We start from the raw sequence: 14,113 nt of genomic DNA, 5'->3' as shown, positions 1-14,113 counted from the left end.
GGCATATAATTATATGCCCGGGACTGAGTGTTGTATAACTGATCTATATCCAGTGACCATTCAGGCTTGAAAGTTTGCTAGCTATAGGAACTTACCTACCCACTCCACCACCCTTTACACCCACAGGCATAACTAGGAGAGGCTGGGCCCCATAACAGACTTCTTGCCAGGGAGTCGTCTTTTCCCTGGGTGGTTGAGGCCACATATATTTTCCACTAACTGCAGACCACAATGGGAAATAGACAGCAGGAAGCTGGAGATGCCATCCCCTCCCCCAACAGCTCCCAACTCAGCTGTGTACTGTAGAAGATTTCCCTGTTATGTATATGATATGATGTATGATATGCAGCATAATATGTATATAAAGGTGCTCATTTACCATTCTTTAGTGTGTCGATTCAGATGCAGGGGCCCCCTAACAATGTAGGCCCCATAGCAGCTGCTATGGATGCTACCACTGTAGTTATCCCCGGTTTACGCAACCTCCTAAGTGCTTTTATGACATGACTTTGTAGATAAGTCATGATCAATTAAAAAGAAAATTATAAAGAATAATTTTCTCCATTATTTTTCCATGTAACATTTTTTCAATTTTCCCGTCTCTGTTCTCCTGTGACAACAACTTGGAGCCAAGTGGTAGGAGGAGTGAAAGTTTTCTGGCATTGTAGACTTGGTACCATTGTCCTTGAAAAGGAAGGGAAAGTTGAAGGTGAAGAGCAAGTCTAGAGTAGTAGGGAGTAGCTTAGAACTTTCTGTAAATTTCAGGAGTTTTAATATAAGCATGGAAAATGAATGGAAATGAAGTGGAGGAGACACATGAGGTCACTGCTCGCCTCTACTGGAAAGTATAAAGCAAGTCGAATAATGGACAGCTGCTTCCAGGTATAAAGAAAAATATAAATGACTAATTATTCTAAACATTTCTTACTAAACTATATATGAAGCTGTTTAGCAACCTGCTGCAGTTTGATATGAATTTTCATGATGACCGGACACTTAAAGGGAGTCTTCCACCCCTCTAACTCACCCAAGAGTCAATATAGCATTGTGTAGAGCACTGTACAATTTCTAAAGGCCGATACTTTCAGTTTCCTATTGATCTACCTTTTTAAAGAAAATACATTTTTTTTTATCTTTATGCAAATTAGCTTTTAGGTGCACCAAGAGTGGGGTCACTACTGCTGGTGCGCCCCGTTTCTTCATTTTATGCCACCCAGAAATAAACAGCAGAACCCTACTGAGCAAGGACCAATATACTTTGCAGAAATAAGCCATAGAAAGAAGAAAACTGGTGCACGAGAGGCAAGGTCCTGACCCTGGTGCACAGAGAAGCAAGGTCCTGACCCTGGTGCACAGAGAAGCTGGTCTGCATAAAGGTAAAAACTGAATTTTCTCCAAAGTTTCCAGGCAAACAGGAAACGTATGTCTGTAAAGCTTGTAAATTGTCCTACACAATGCTGGATTTTCTTGAGGGCGAGTCGGGAGGTGGTAGACTCGCCATCATTTGGCTGTAACAGCTCCTGTGCAGATTATGGATCTCCATAGTAACAGACCATAAAGACTAAGTAAACAGATTGTGTTTAGTCTAATCCCTCAGTTATATTCTCTTGTATCTGACCTTTACTTACAACCAACCTAAAAAATGCAAGTTAGCACAGGAAGGGATCCAGTAGGGAAGGAAAAGTATGAAACCGCAGGATTACACTCCACATAATGAGTGTGCTGTCTGTTACCTTGGAGAACGGATAACAATAATAACTATTTTTCAAAAAAGAGCAATTATAAATTTGTATCATTTTTCTTTTTGGATTTTGTGGGTCAATAACACCGCACTTCCTGACAGCTGTATTGTGAACTCTTAAAAATAATAATCAAAATGATATATACTTGTTTGTGCTTAAGATTTAACCTCTGAAATGATTGGGTTTTTTATTTTATTCATGTAACAAAATAAGGACTTAAAATATACTCTTGTTTTTGCTTATAAACTTATTTTCATCAAATTTGTTGATGGGCGAATAAGGTTACATTTTACATACTGATCTCCCTTTTTATCCTCTGCATGATCCATGATTAAAGGACACCTACCATCACGGATCTACCTTATAAGGTAATAAGATCTGATGGTAGGTCCCTGCTATAATTCTCACCCCCCATAGTGTTTTTGTATAACCATTATAATCAGTATTTTTACATAAAATGCTTATATTTCATATACCCATATATAAAGCCTAATGTATAAGCCTCATTTTTCAGCACAAAAAAATGTGTTGAAAACCCAAACTCTGCTTATACTTGAGTAAAAAAAATATAGGTTTTACCAGGTTTTTGTGGTAAAATTAGGGGCCTCGGCTTACACTTGGGTCGGCTTATACTCGAGTATATACAGTATGTAAATTAAACGGCAGAGGCTACTGCATGTGGAGTAGCCTTCCCGTGGAGCAGGAGTAAAGGCTACTCCACGCCCAAGTAGCCCGAGTCAATTCCACCTACCAGCACGTCTTCAGCGTGTTCCCTCATTCAACTGTGCGGCCTTGTCCCGAAGACGGTGATATGTGCATGCACCAGATTCATTCTCTTCTAGTGCACATGCACATATCGCCGGCTGAAGAAGGGAGTGCACTGAAGACATGATGGGAGGAGGGATCAACTCAGGCTACTGGGGCATGGAGTAACATGCCAAAAGACAAACATGGGAGTCTATCTTAATAAAAAAAAAAAATGACCAAATTTTATTCAATACACAGATCCAATATTGCAATACAATGCATCAAAAAAACTCGTTAATAGTTCGACAATTAATATTGGGGACGTAGGAGCCCACAGTAGAAATGGGCTATACGCAAACCGCCTCTAATATCCAAAAACCCTTACCATAGCATGGTATACACCAAATGGTCTCCTCAATATAAAATTAATGTTAAGTTTGTGTCTATATATTATGTATACATAGCTCCCCGTCAGAGGTACCTTCCGGTTGGTATGCACATTCAGTAACTGCAAGTATTCACCAATAGACATATTAGAGGGTTGATGATAGATACAGGGGGTCATAAAACACACCTTGAGGTACTTTTTGCTCCAACTTCTTCGTCAGCTGCCTTATTACCTTAGTAGGTAGATCCGTGACGGTAGGTGTTCTATCAGGAACACTTACTCACTCATGAGCCTGAAGGGCAGTGGGTGCTGTTACCAGAGCTCCTTTATTCTGCAGCTTCACAGGCTGTTACCCTGTGCAGGAACAATCCCCCCTCCCACTGTGTGAGTTTACAGAACACTGCACAGTACAAAAATTGTCCCATACATGGAATACAAAGGAGATAGGGGTAAGTAGGTGAATATATATATAATTATATATGAAATACGGCAGCACTCCAATGTTGTGAACAAACAAATAAAGTGTTTATTCCACTTCCAGCAACGTTTCGGCTATTAGCCCAGCCTTGGCTGTTATGGCAGATTTAATTAAATTAAATGTGAATGTCCAGATGAGAGAATACCTCTTTAAGCTCACAATCTGATGAGAAAGCAAGACCACTGCACTCCTTGCCATTGGAGCAGGGGAAGCTCCACTCCTGGGAGCACACTTTTACATGGGGTGAAAGGCCCATCTGAAATATTCAAAATGAAATTATATTTTATTGGTAAGTTTTATGAACAATAAGAAACATGAGATCAGAGATACACTTTGCTCCTCCCCTCAGCTATGAGTAAAAGCTGTAGCACTTCCAGGTACGGTGATGATGCCCCTACACATGGAATTGTTGTGGATCACTGTTTTAGTTAATTCTTGGCCACAGTAGTGATGTGTCCCTGTGAATGCCAGAGAATAGCAGCATTGGGAATAGATTATTAGGGTTAGTGGTTTTGTTTTTGTTTTTTTTACATCAAATACTGGTGTGTTATGGGGCACTACCCTTAAATTTAGTACATTATTCTCAGTTGGCTTACTCTTGTGCTAAAATATTGCTAAATGCTCTTATCTAGGATAGGACGTTCAAATCAAAGTTGAATCTCATAAATGACATAGACCCTGAACCCTCCCGTGCAGGGTTTTCTTTTCACCTGTTCCGATTGAGTCGTCCAGGTATTTTTCTATTACCGTATATTTTTTTAGAGCTTAAGTGTTTTGGAATTTATGGTTTTCTAAAAATCTAAAACAGTCCAAACTGGTCTTAAACACTTTGGAATTGGCCAACCATTTATCTACATGTACATGAATCCAGGAAGTATCTCCTTCCTCCCTGTGGCTCCTCCTGTCATCATTTGCATTGCATTGAGTGCCTAAGGCAGCATAATAGTCAGAAGGTAAAAAGATTGTTCCCCTCAGAACATTTCGCCAAGCCTAACAAAGGAAGATTCATCATTATTAATCAGTCCGTTTTTGTTTGTTTTTGAGCCTTAGAAAGAATAGTCTAATGTTTTATATACCGACTAAGATTTGGGATTGAGTGTACACCAAATATCAAGGTGAAATATCTCTGTGTTGTACAAGTACACAATATCTCATCTCAAGGGACACACAGCAGACGGACCAAATCAATGGAGGACTAACAAAATGTTTGCGTTGTGTAAGCTTGGTATTGTACCAGTATATATTGCATTCCTTTCATCTAACATTGGTAATGGAAACATGGAATTGGTAATGTTTTGGGGACAATACTAAGGTTTGGTCTATACGTTTATTCCTTAGTCAGTCTTTGATAGTTTAATAGTTTTATACTCTATTATTATAAAAATAATAATTATAATTTTTTATATAGTGCACACAGATTACACACAGAGCTCACCAAATCGGTCCCTGTCCCCATTGGGGCTCACAATCTAATCAACCTACCAGTATGTTAAGGAGTATAGGAGGAAACCAGAGGACCCAGAGGAGACCCACGCAAACACGGAGAGAACATACAAACAAATGTTGACCCTGGGACTTGAACACAGGTCCTCAGCACTGCAAGGCTGCTAACCACTAAGCCACTGTGCTGCCCTATTATTCATTATATGCAGCTATATAATATCATCTTTCTTCTATCATCACTTCAATGTTTGGACATTTTTCCACCTAAATTTATTGACGATCTGTCAAATTAGTCCCCTTTTATCTATCCTTGCCCAAGTGGCCGATAAGAACATATGAAAACCACTATAGAACAATTATCTTTGAGCCAGAGCTTGAAGCCAAGGGCATAGGCCTTCTCCCAATCTGGAGGACTTGGCACCTTGGTTAATCACATGGTGGAACAAGCATTTGAATGGCCAACAGGACATGACTGAAACTGGACTAAGACAAGATATAAACATTTATCACATTTTAGGCCCCCTTAACAGGAACGACCTGGGGAAGTGTTGTGGCAGGACATATGTCCCCATAGACACAGGTGTGCCACCGAAACGTCTTTGGGAAAAAGATAGAGCAAGCTCTATTTTTCCCCATGGTACAGCTGGGCAACATATCCTGCTATGTAGAGGGGAGGTGATCAGCGCTCATCCTTCTGCCCCTCTGGCGCGCGGCTTTGTGCTTGGCCGGGCTATGGCCGGGGCAAGGATTGGTCACTCTGAAAATAGCCTTAAGATGTTGTACTATCTTTCTCATCAAATATGATAGGATATCAAAATCCCCAAACCAAAACCAATTCTTAAAATGACACCAATAGAACAATTACATTTGTTGTTCCTGTTCCTTTGACAATGTCCAGGTACTTGTATATAAACTTTGTATAGAATTTAGAGGTCTTCCAGACAAAATGATAGGAATATTTGAATCCGTAGTCCCCTTGGAATCATATTTTTTGAACTATAGTTTGAGTGAAAGAATTTATAATATTATGTACACAGAAGGCCTCTAGAGAATTGGAAAATTGTGCAAACACATTCTTACATTTAGCATCAAAATGTTAAGTTATGTTGTGCCAAGGGGTTCTTTATGCCACATTTCTTTCTGGTGCCGTTATGCATTCACCTGATCAACAGCTCAGGATAAAATACCAGAAACTTTTTTTTTGTCAGAAATAACAATAGATTTACTAATTATTAATTTAAATTTATAATGTAACCAATTTACTTAATAGTGTTGTCAGCCAATGTACATTGATCATCTATGGGCCACATAACTAGACCATGCATCTGGAACCCTGTCCCTCGTCACTTTCTGGCCGCAGAGGGGGAATTGAATGGAACATTGGGTTCACATGTGCCCTGCTGCATAAATCTATGGGGTGACTGATCACTGAGTGCCAATGCTAATGGGCTCAGGCATGGGCCACCAAATGGTCAGAAGTTTATCGCTTATACTGTGGATAGAAGATGCAATTTTTTTGGACAGAACCTTTAAGTTGTTATTTAGGCAGTTTTTGAACAATGAAACCAACTGAAAGTAGACTATGGTGATTATATTTCTTAATTTTTGCTAAATTGGATCAATTGGACGACTCCAACTCCATCTAGGTAAATTATAACTTTTTCATGGTTTGAACGCTTTTATATGGTGCACAAGCCATGAAAAAAATCTCCCCCCCCCCAACTTCACATCCATGCAATATTTTTAGGGCGTAGACCAGGTGCCCTGGCATGGCACAAGGTATAGCAGAATTCTTGTGCACTCAGTCCCATACCCCTTGCACATGGTATATCAAGAGGCTGGAGCCTCTTAGTATATTGGGTGCATTGTGCACTGGGGGAGGGAAGGTAGTATCCTGACTGGCACACAATCCTCCTGAAAGGAAATCTTACAATAAAGATTTCAGCTCCTCATAGATCCAGAGACTGTGGCTGTGGTAATCTTCTTATATTTGTTATCCATAGCCTCCTTCCTTCTAAAATCACCATTTAAAATTATGCTAATGAGCCAGAAGGGCTCTGGGGGTGTCACCAGACCCCCTTCTTGCTGTGTCTTTTACAGATCTTTACACTGCCTCCACCTCCCTCCTGCTCTCCCAGCACTTTCTCCATCCCTCTACATGATGTACGCTACATCATGGAGGGGCTCTGGACACACCCCCAAAGCCCTTTTTTTTAGCTAATTAGCATAATTTAACCGTTTAGAAGGAAAGAGTCCATGGATAACAAATAAAAGAAAATTACCAGTCACGGTGCCTGGATCTATGAGTAAGTGTCCCTAACTTATCCATGTTTGATTTTAATAGTAGTTTCCTTAAATGGATTTAAATGTATGCATCGATCTTATGACACTGAAAATTCAAACTGGTTTTATGTAAAGGTTAACATCCATAAGGTCACATTTTGTGATTACATAGTGTAATATTTTTATTTTGGAAACCTCATCAACGTTTATTAGAAGTTCAACACTAGTTACAATCTAAGAATCCACTGTTATACTGATGACATAAAAGTGTATTATGAATAAAGATTGTTACATTTATTATAATATGTATAAACTTTGTTTGCTTTATTTTAACTTTTCGTTTTTTAATATATTTTGGGGGCTTTTTTTTGTAACCTGTCTTACAATACGAAGGAATATGCTAGGAAAAAAAAAATATTGTTTTCCTTTTGTGTTTTTTTTTCCACTCTGAGAAACAAATGTCACATCCAGAAGGCTGAATTTTAAATGGAGCATGAATGAAACAATAAAAGCTAGCCACAAAATTTTAATTCTCCAGCCTGTATTTATTTGATTTGTGTCCAGATGGTGGTGAAGCAAGGAAAACCCTTTGTGTAAATGAAGCACACATGTGAAAGTGCCTCTATAATGTAGTCATTGAGACCGGAAGGGTTCATACTGTGTCTGAAAGGAGACAATAGAGACTGGATATATCAACATTGCAGAAATCTAGTTCATTTGTGATTCAACCCCTTTGACTGTGGTTGTCATGAAAACTTCCTACTTTGATCAGCAGAGGGTGGAGAGAAAGCCTTTGGAAAGGCCCAAAGATGCATCAGTATTGTTTACTGTGCACTTGGCTTCACTTCACACCCCCATTCCGGAAGAAGCAACAGAGATAGGACCATCTTGCACCTTGACCTGTCTAGACTGGGGAGTGGGCTTTTTTTTGTCCCAGTTACCAAGAGTACTGGGTGCTCTTTGACCCTTTGAGTATTTGCTGTGGAGACACTCGCTAAGTATGTAGGTAGTTTGTAAAAGCTTCTTGAACTCTTACTTAATTCAGGAGGAAAGCGAATGAGACAAAGACATGGACCAGCTGTTATGAAATAAAGCTGAAACAGTAGAACCTGGGAGAAGTTACATTTTGTAAGCTATTATTTTCGACACAAAGCCCCTGGGAAGCAATATAACAGCTGCATTGGAGATGGCGCACAACAACTAATCTGAGCTCAGGTTTTCCACAACTCTTACACATGCAAGTAGTATGGAAACTATGGATCTGTGTCTTTTGACTTCTTCACTTCTAGATGGCTTGTGTTTCCCTATCTCTTGACGTTATCGCTAAAATATAGAAGTACTTTATGCCTGGTGTAGTAATAATCTGTCCTAAGCTGCTTATCTTCTTTTTTTTTTTTAATTTTTTTTTTCTTTACAGGTTCCATTAGTCAAATCTGAGGTGTATCTGACAGAGGTTTTAGAAGGAATATGCGAGAAAATGGATGACTACAGCCTCTACATAGACCCTAATACCAAGGAGAAGACTTTCAAAAGATTTGCTCCCAGAGATAATGATCCGTTTATTACAGACGACTTTAACAATTTCCAGTTCAATCCTTCGGATAGCAATCCTCTAAAGTACGCGGTAAGACATTTTTACTACTATACCTGCATTTGTTTGGACTACTTTGAAGACCAAAGCAGTGAGACTTTAGATTTTGCATTGCAATGTAGTACATTGTGTAATAAAATAGCATTTAATAAAACATGTATTTATATTTCTATTCATTTACATATAGCATGTTTATACTTTGTCATGTTTCGGCACTTTTTATGATATTTGTTCATTTTTTTAAAATTAATGAATATTTTCAATACATGTACTTTGTTTAGTTTTGTAATAGTTAAAAAGTACTTTAATATGCATCATTTATTTAATGTCTGTGTTACTGAGAAAATTTTATGGGGTAGAATGATTATATAATTTATTTTGACATATTTTAATACGTTTGTTATGATGGCTTACGTAATTTTTTTTATTTTTATGTTGAGTGAATGTAATATTTGCTTATAGTAAAATATTAAAGGGACCTTGAGTACCAAAATTAGGGTAAAAAAAAAAAAATCTTGCTGCACAGTGTGCATTTTTTAATTATAAATTTGTATTATACAATTTGTGTGCGTATGTATAGAAATATAAATTTTTTACATATTTTGAATTATAAGATCAGCGTTGAACGTTGGATTCTGAATTCCGATTATTTATCTCTTGTAGTGTGAGCGTGTGGTGGAGGAAAATGATGAGGAAATAATTTCACTTGTTACCAAAGATACCAAAGATTTTGCTGAGAAGTTGTGTAATGAAGTAGTAGGTAAGTTTATGACTTGGCTTATACCTTTCCATTGTTTATCACTGCACCCTGGGACTATAGCTGGGCTACCATTTTCCTACCGAAAGCCAAATCTTATCATTCCTAGATAAAAAAAAATGTAAAATTTGTAGGAAAATTTTGTAAAATTGGGGAGGGTTTGTTCTGCTGGCAAATTTCTTTTTCTGTTTTAAATTCATTGCTTTTGGTAAAATGTAGTGGCATCATTCACGGTAGGCCTCTGCCATTAAAATCTGCAAATTTACATTCCATTCATGAATCGTATAGCAATTTTAATCTATGAAAATATATATATATATATTTTACAGCAGTCTTAAGTTCTGGTTATAATATATTATCATAGTAAAGATATCCTGGCGTATGCACGTTCAATGTAAAACTGCATTGTCTTTAAAAAAAATAAATAAAAAATTTTAAAAATTCCACCATATTGCTTATTTTTAGATTGCTCCATGCCCGCCATAGCATCTTTCCTTCTCTTTGCCCAGGATAATTTGTGTATTAAATAAGTGGCATGGCCTGAAATATTAATGACCAGAAGAATAACAGAACGCAATGCACTCCAGACAATTTGGTCTTTTTTGTAATGAATAACAAGCGATACTTTGCCAGTGTTCAGCAGTCAGGCAGTGTAGTTTTAGCTTCACCACGTAGTGCCGGTCTGTTTTAGGGGGGGAAAATGCATTATGTATCCAAGATAAAATATTGATTTTAGAACCAATGACATCTTAAAATGAAGGCTTGAGATCTTGGTATGTAAAAGAAAAAACCCTGAGGTTTTAAATAAATATTTAATCCAAACAGTATGTGCTTATAGATCTCCTCTCACGCAGCTCGAGTTGTAAATGAAGTTGATAGGAGTTTTGACATTTTTCTATACAGTGCTGCATCTATGGAAGCTTGCAGGTAAACGAGCACACTTCCCAATACGGATGTACAGATCGACTCAGACAAAGTGTATTTGCCATGCATATTAATAAGACGTCAAATCTTCCACAAGAAGTCACATTTGCCGCCTTTAATCTTCTATATGGCAATTATTATGACATCCAGACTGCATCCACTTTCCAAGACCATTTAAAGTAGCAAAGCATTTAGATTAGTGTTATGTTTTATTTATTATCTTCCTGCCCTAAAAGGTGTAGGCCCAAAAGCCTGAGCTAGATTAGAGTAGGGACATTCAACGTACGGTCAAACTTCTCTTTAAAACGCCAAGAATTCGCAATCTACTACGCGTTAATATCATCCAGAAACACATATTTGAGTTATCTAATACATGTTTGAATAGTTTAGCCGCCGGTTTTATGATCTAGAACCAACAAATCTATTGATCATCTTTAATATTGCTGTAGAATCAAATAAATTGAAATAATTGGCAAGCTACAAACAAGTTGCACAAAACCCGCAAGTCAGACATTTTTGTTTTTGGAATAAATGACAAATGGTTTAACACATTGAGAAATAAGATCTGTGGCTTGTGATTCAGTCACGCAGACGATTATATGCTGGAGGATTTTCTACAGGTTTTTTTTAATTTGAGGCTTACGTAACATAATGCACACATTTCGGGACGGGCTACAAAATTTTACTTAATTTTTATTTAGTTTAAATCATTTTTGCTTTGTCCAGTTTAAAAAATTTAACTCAGTGAATATGAGGTAGAAAATGATGACGAAGATATCTCTTCTACCTGGTTACAATGTATGAAGAAAATACTAGTTAGGAACTTTAGATTGCATCGCAACTCATCAGGCTGGAACACCTACCGGTCTTTCATAAGGCATTGTAGGACTTGTAGTTCTTTCGTTCATATGTACATTTTCCATTATGTTTAGACACAATTAAGTCGTTTTATTTTACACTTTTTATCATAAGTTAAAATTTCAGTACTATTCGCTGTAAATTTCTCCTAAATTTGTGTTGTAAAATCACTGACGGTAAAATTTGGGGCACAATCCTAAATGTTTTTATATTTGAGAACATGGATAGAACATGTTTTTAATTTTGTCACTTTGGTCAAAAGGCTAAAAGGATACATTTTCAAAAAGCGAGCATTGTTTTTTTTTTTTAATTGAATTTTTTTTTATATACCTACTCTACGTAATAAAAAACAAGTGTAAAAGCACCTGCCTAATATTTGATGTAATTAAAAATGTTTCTTTTTAGAATGTAAAATAGAATATTTAACTGTAAAAATTATTATTTACAAAATTAATTTTAAGTATTTTTAACGGGTTTAGAAATATCATATATATTTCCACCCAACGCAAAAACATTTAGAATTTCCAAACATTGATTGAAAATATTTCACCATGTGACTTAAAAAAAAAAAAAAAGAAGGTGAGATCTACTGACGGAATAGTTGGAAATGTTTGTCCGTCTTCTATTGTGAGAATGTCGAGAGTTCAGTATTACTTAGAAAGGATGTGTGGGCATCTGTATGTACAGATACCAATAATGTTTTACATTTCGGAAAATCCCAGTTATCCTTGGCTTCGGTATGTAGGTGAATTGTCAGGTGTGTATATTACAATGCCTGGGATTCCCTGTAATACAGTTCTATACACATACTTAGGCCAAATCCAAACACTCCTATGCTATGTGCTCAGGAACTTTACTTATGTCACATTGAATCTAATGACTTAAAATAAAAATCTCAGATCTCATGGGAGGGAAATTAGATGGCATTTTCTTTTAGGATACGTAGCATTTTAATATTTATAATCACATTTTCACTGTCATCGTTCTCCATTAAAACTGGAGAAAAGTTTCACTTGGAAATTCTATTTGACCTGAAGAAGGCTGCTCATGTAATCTACTTTGATCCTATATTAGCTCAATCAATGGATATCTCTTTCATTGTTCTGTAAAAAGTATATGGTTTATGGATCTAGGACTTTGTCCTGGAAGCAGCTACTCCCAATATGGTTTCCATCATTCACGATCATTAATTTTTATATTTAATATCCCGATATTTGACATATATATATATATATATAACACAAACATGTAAATGTCTCTAGGAGCATAGCATTTACAGAATCAACCAGCTTCCTGTTAACAAAAGATTATCCATAGCAACGTAACGCCAAGCTATGGATATAAGTTGAACGCAACAATGACCGGTTGTTCTTTGTGTCTGACATAATGATGTAATAAAGTTTTGTATGCTTTGTTTTATTTGACTCTTTTCTGTTTTTATTTTAGGTTTTTGTAAGGACATTCCACACACTGAATTATAAGAAGACCCAAAAACAGAGTCTTGCTTGTGTTTTATAGATTTTCTAACCCTACAGCACAAACTAGGGCATCTTCTTACTGCCAGACTGATACAGTCTGTATTTGGTCGTGTTATCAACATATACTACACCGAGAACGCAATGGGTTTGAACTTTGCAATCTTGAATAATTACATTTAAGACCCAAGAATTCAATACAGTCCCACCTTTGTAATGTTCACCTACTGTATTTAGGATTTTTTTTTTGTAATTGTCTATCAATAAACTATATTTTATGAAATCTTGTATTGTTAATTGCATATACAAGACACAATGTGATATGTGGGGGTGACAAATATTGAGGGGGGGGGGGTATTATCGTGAGTTATTCAGATATTGGCATTGCCCCTCCAAACATGGAGAAACACTGTCACAAGTAAAATTAACCTCTACATTGCATTATTACTTTGTGGGTGCATTTTATATGATAGCAGTTTTAATTTACACCTAGGAAACTTGCAGATTCATCGCTCCAATGTAGGGATATTGTGCTGTGGCATCGCTGCAACCTTGTTTGACCTTGATGCACATCTTCCTATCTCTTGGCTGCCAGCACCATCCTCCTTAACTAGAGCACACAGAAATTAACCGTGCCCTGCTCATTTCTATGACCTCTTATGTTACAGTGGTTTCAGCACATATCCGTAGAAATGGTCAGTAATTGCTACAACGTGAGTTAATCCACGGAAATCCATTAAGGCCTTGTCATTGTCAAATTTGTGCCTCTATGATACTTAAGTTTCACGATTGGTCAAAAATGCATAAATTTCCAAGTAAATAAACACCCTATAGTGTGCCATACGATATGCTTGGCAATGCCTAACCGCCCAATTAAAATACCAAGAGATATTAGATGCACGTATTCCATGTATTATCGTGTCATGGTTTTTTTTATTTTTAGATTGGACATAGGACGAATGTTAAACTTAATATGATGGGAGACAAATATGTAGCGTGGACGGTATCTGATTTAGAGCTGTTAAACAAAACCGGCTATGGTACCTTCCCAATATAAACATGTTTTTACATAGCGGAGAGCATTGCAGCAGTCAAATTAGCAATGCATCTGAGCGTGCCCTTAAACAACCGCATTTAATTAATTAACTCAACCACTAATATATTTTAGCGTGTGGCCGTGCCTTGCTCACCTCTTACACAGCAGGGAATGAATCTAGTAATATCCTGTGGTCTAGATGGAGCTCTATCGGTACTAAAACTATAAGACATAGTCAAAAAATATCAAATAAGTCCTATGAGTTGTAGATTGTAACTCCTAAAATAATCTAGTATGGGGGTAAGCTTCAACCTTTTGCTGTTGGAACCATCATGTTTTTGTAAACATTCCTTTTATAGTAAACTTTGCTGCCGTAATGGTCCCGTCTCCT

At 37.0% G+C, this 14,113-nt stretch overlaps 1 protein-coding gene across 3 annotated transcripts in view; it reads left to right on the top strand.

The window, feature by feature from the left end:
* CNPY1 (canopy FGF signaling regulator 1) overlaps window positions 1-12,972 on the top strand; it is an 83,638-nt gene extending 70,666 nt beyond the window's left edge. For all 3 annotated transcript variants that reach the window (XM_072153950.1, XM_072153951.1, XM_072153952.1), the window contains 3 exons: window positions 8,499-8,705; window positions 9,336-9,432; window positions 12,658-12,972. In XM_072153950.1, coding sequence (XP_072010051.1) covers window positions 8,499-8,705; window positions 9,336-9,432; window positions 12,658-12,692 — 339 coding nt within the window. In that variant the 3' untranslated portion in view covers window positions 12,693-12,972. The remainder of the gene's footprint in view (window positions 1-8,498; window positions 8,706-9,335; window positions 9,433-12,657) is intronic.
* Window positions 12,973-14,113: the final 1,141 nt, after the last annotated feature.

This window comes from Engystomops pustulosus, chromosome 5, assembly GCF_040894005.1.
Source record: "Engystomops pustulosus chromosome 5, aEngPut4.maternal, whole genome shotgun sequence".
In the NCBI taxonomy this organism is placed as follows: domain Eukaryota; kingdom Metazoa; phylum Chordata; class Amphibia; order Anura; family Leptodactylidae; genus Engystomops; species Engystomops pustulosus.
Note: the sequence above shows the minus strand (reverse complement) of the source record. Positions and strands in the feature narration are given on the sequence as shown.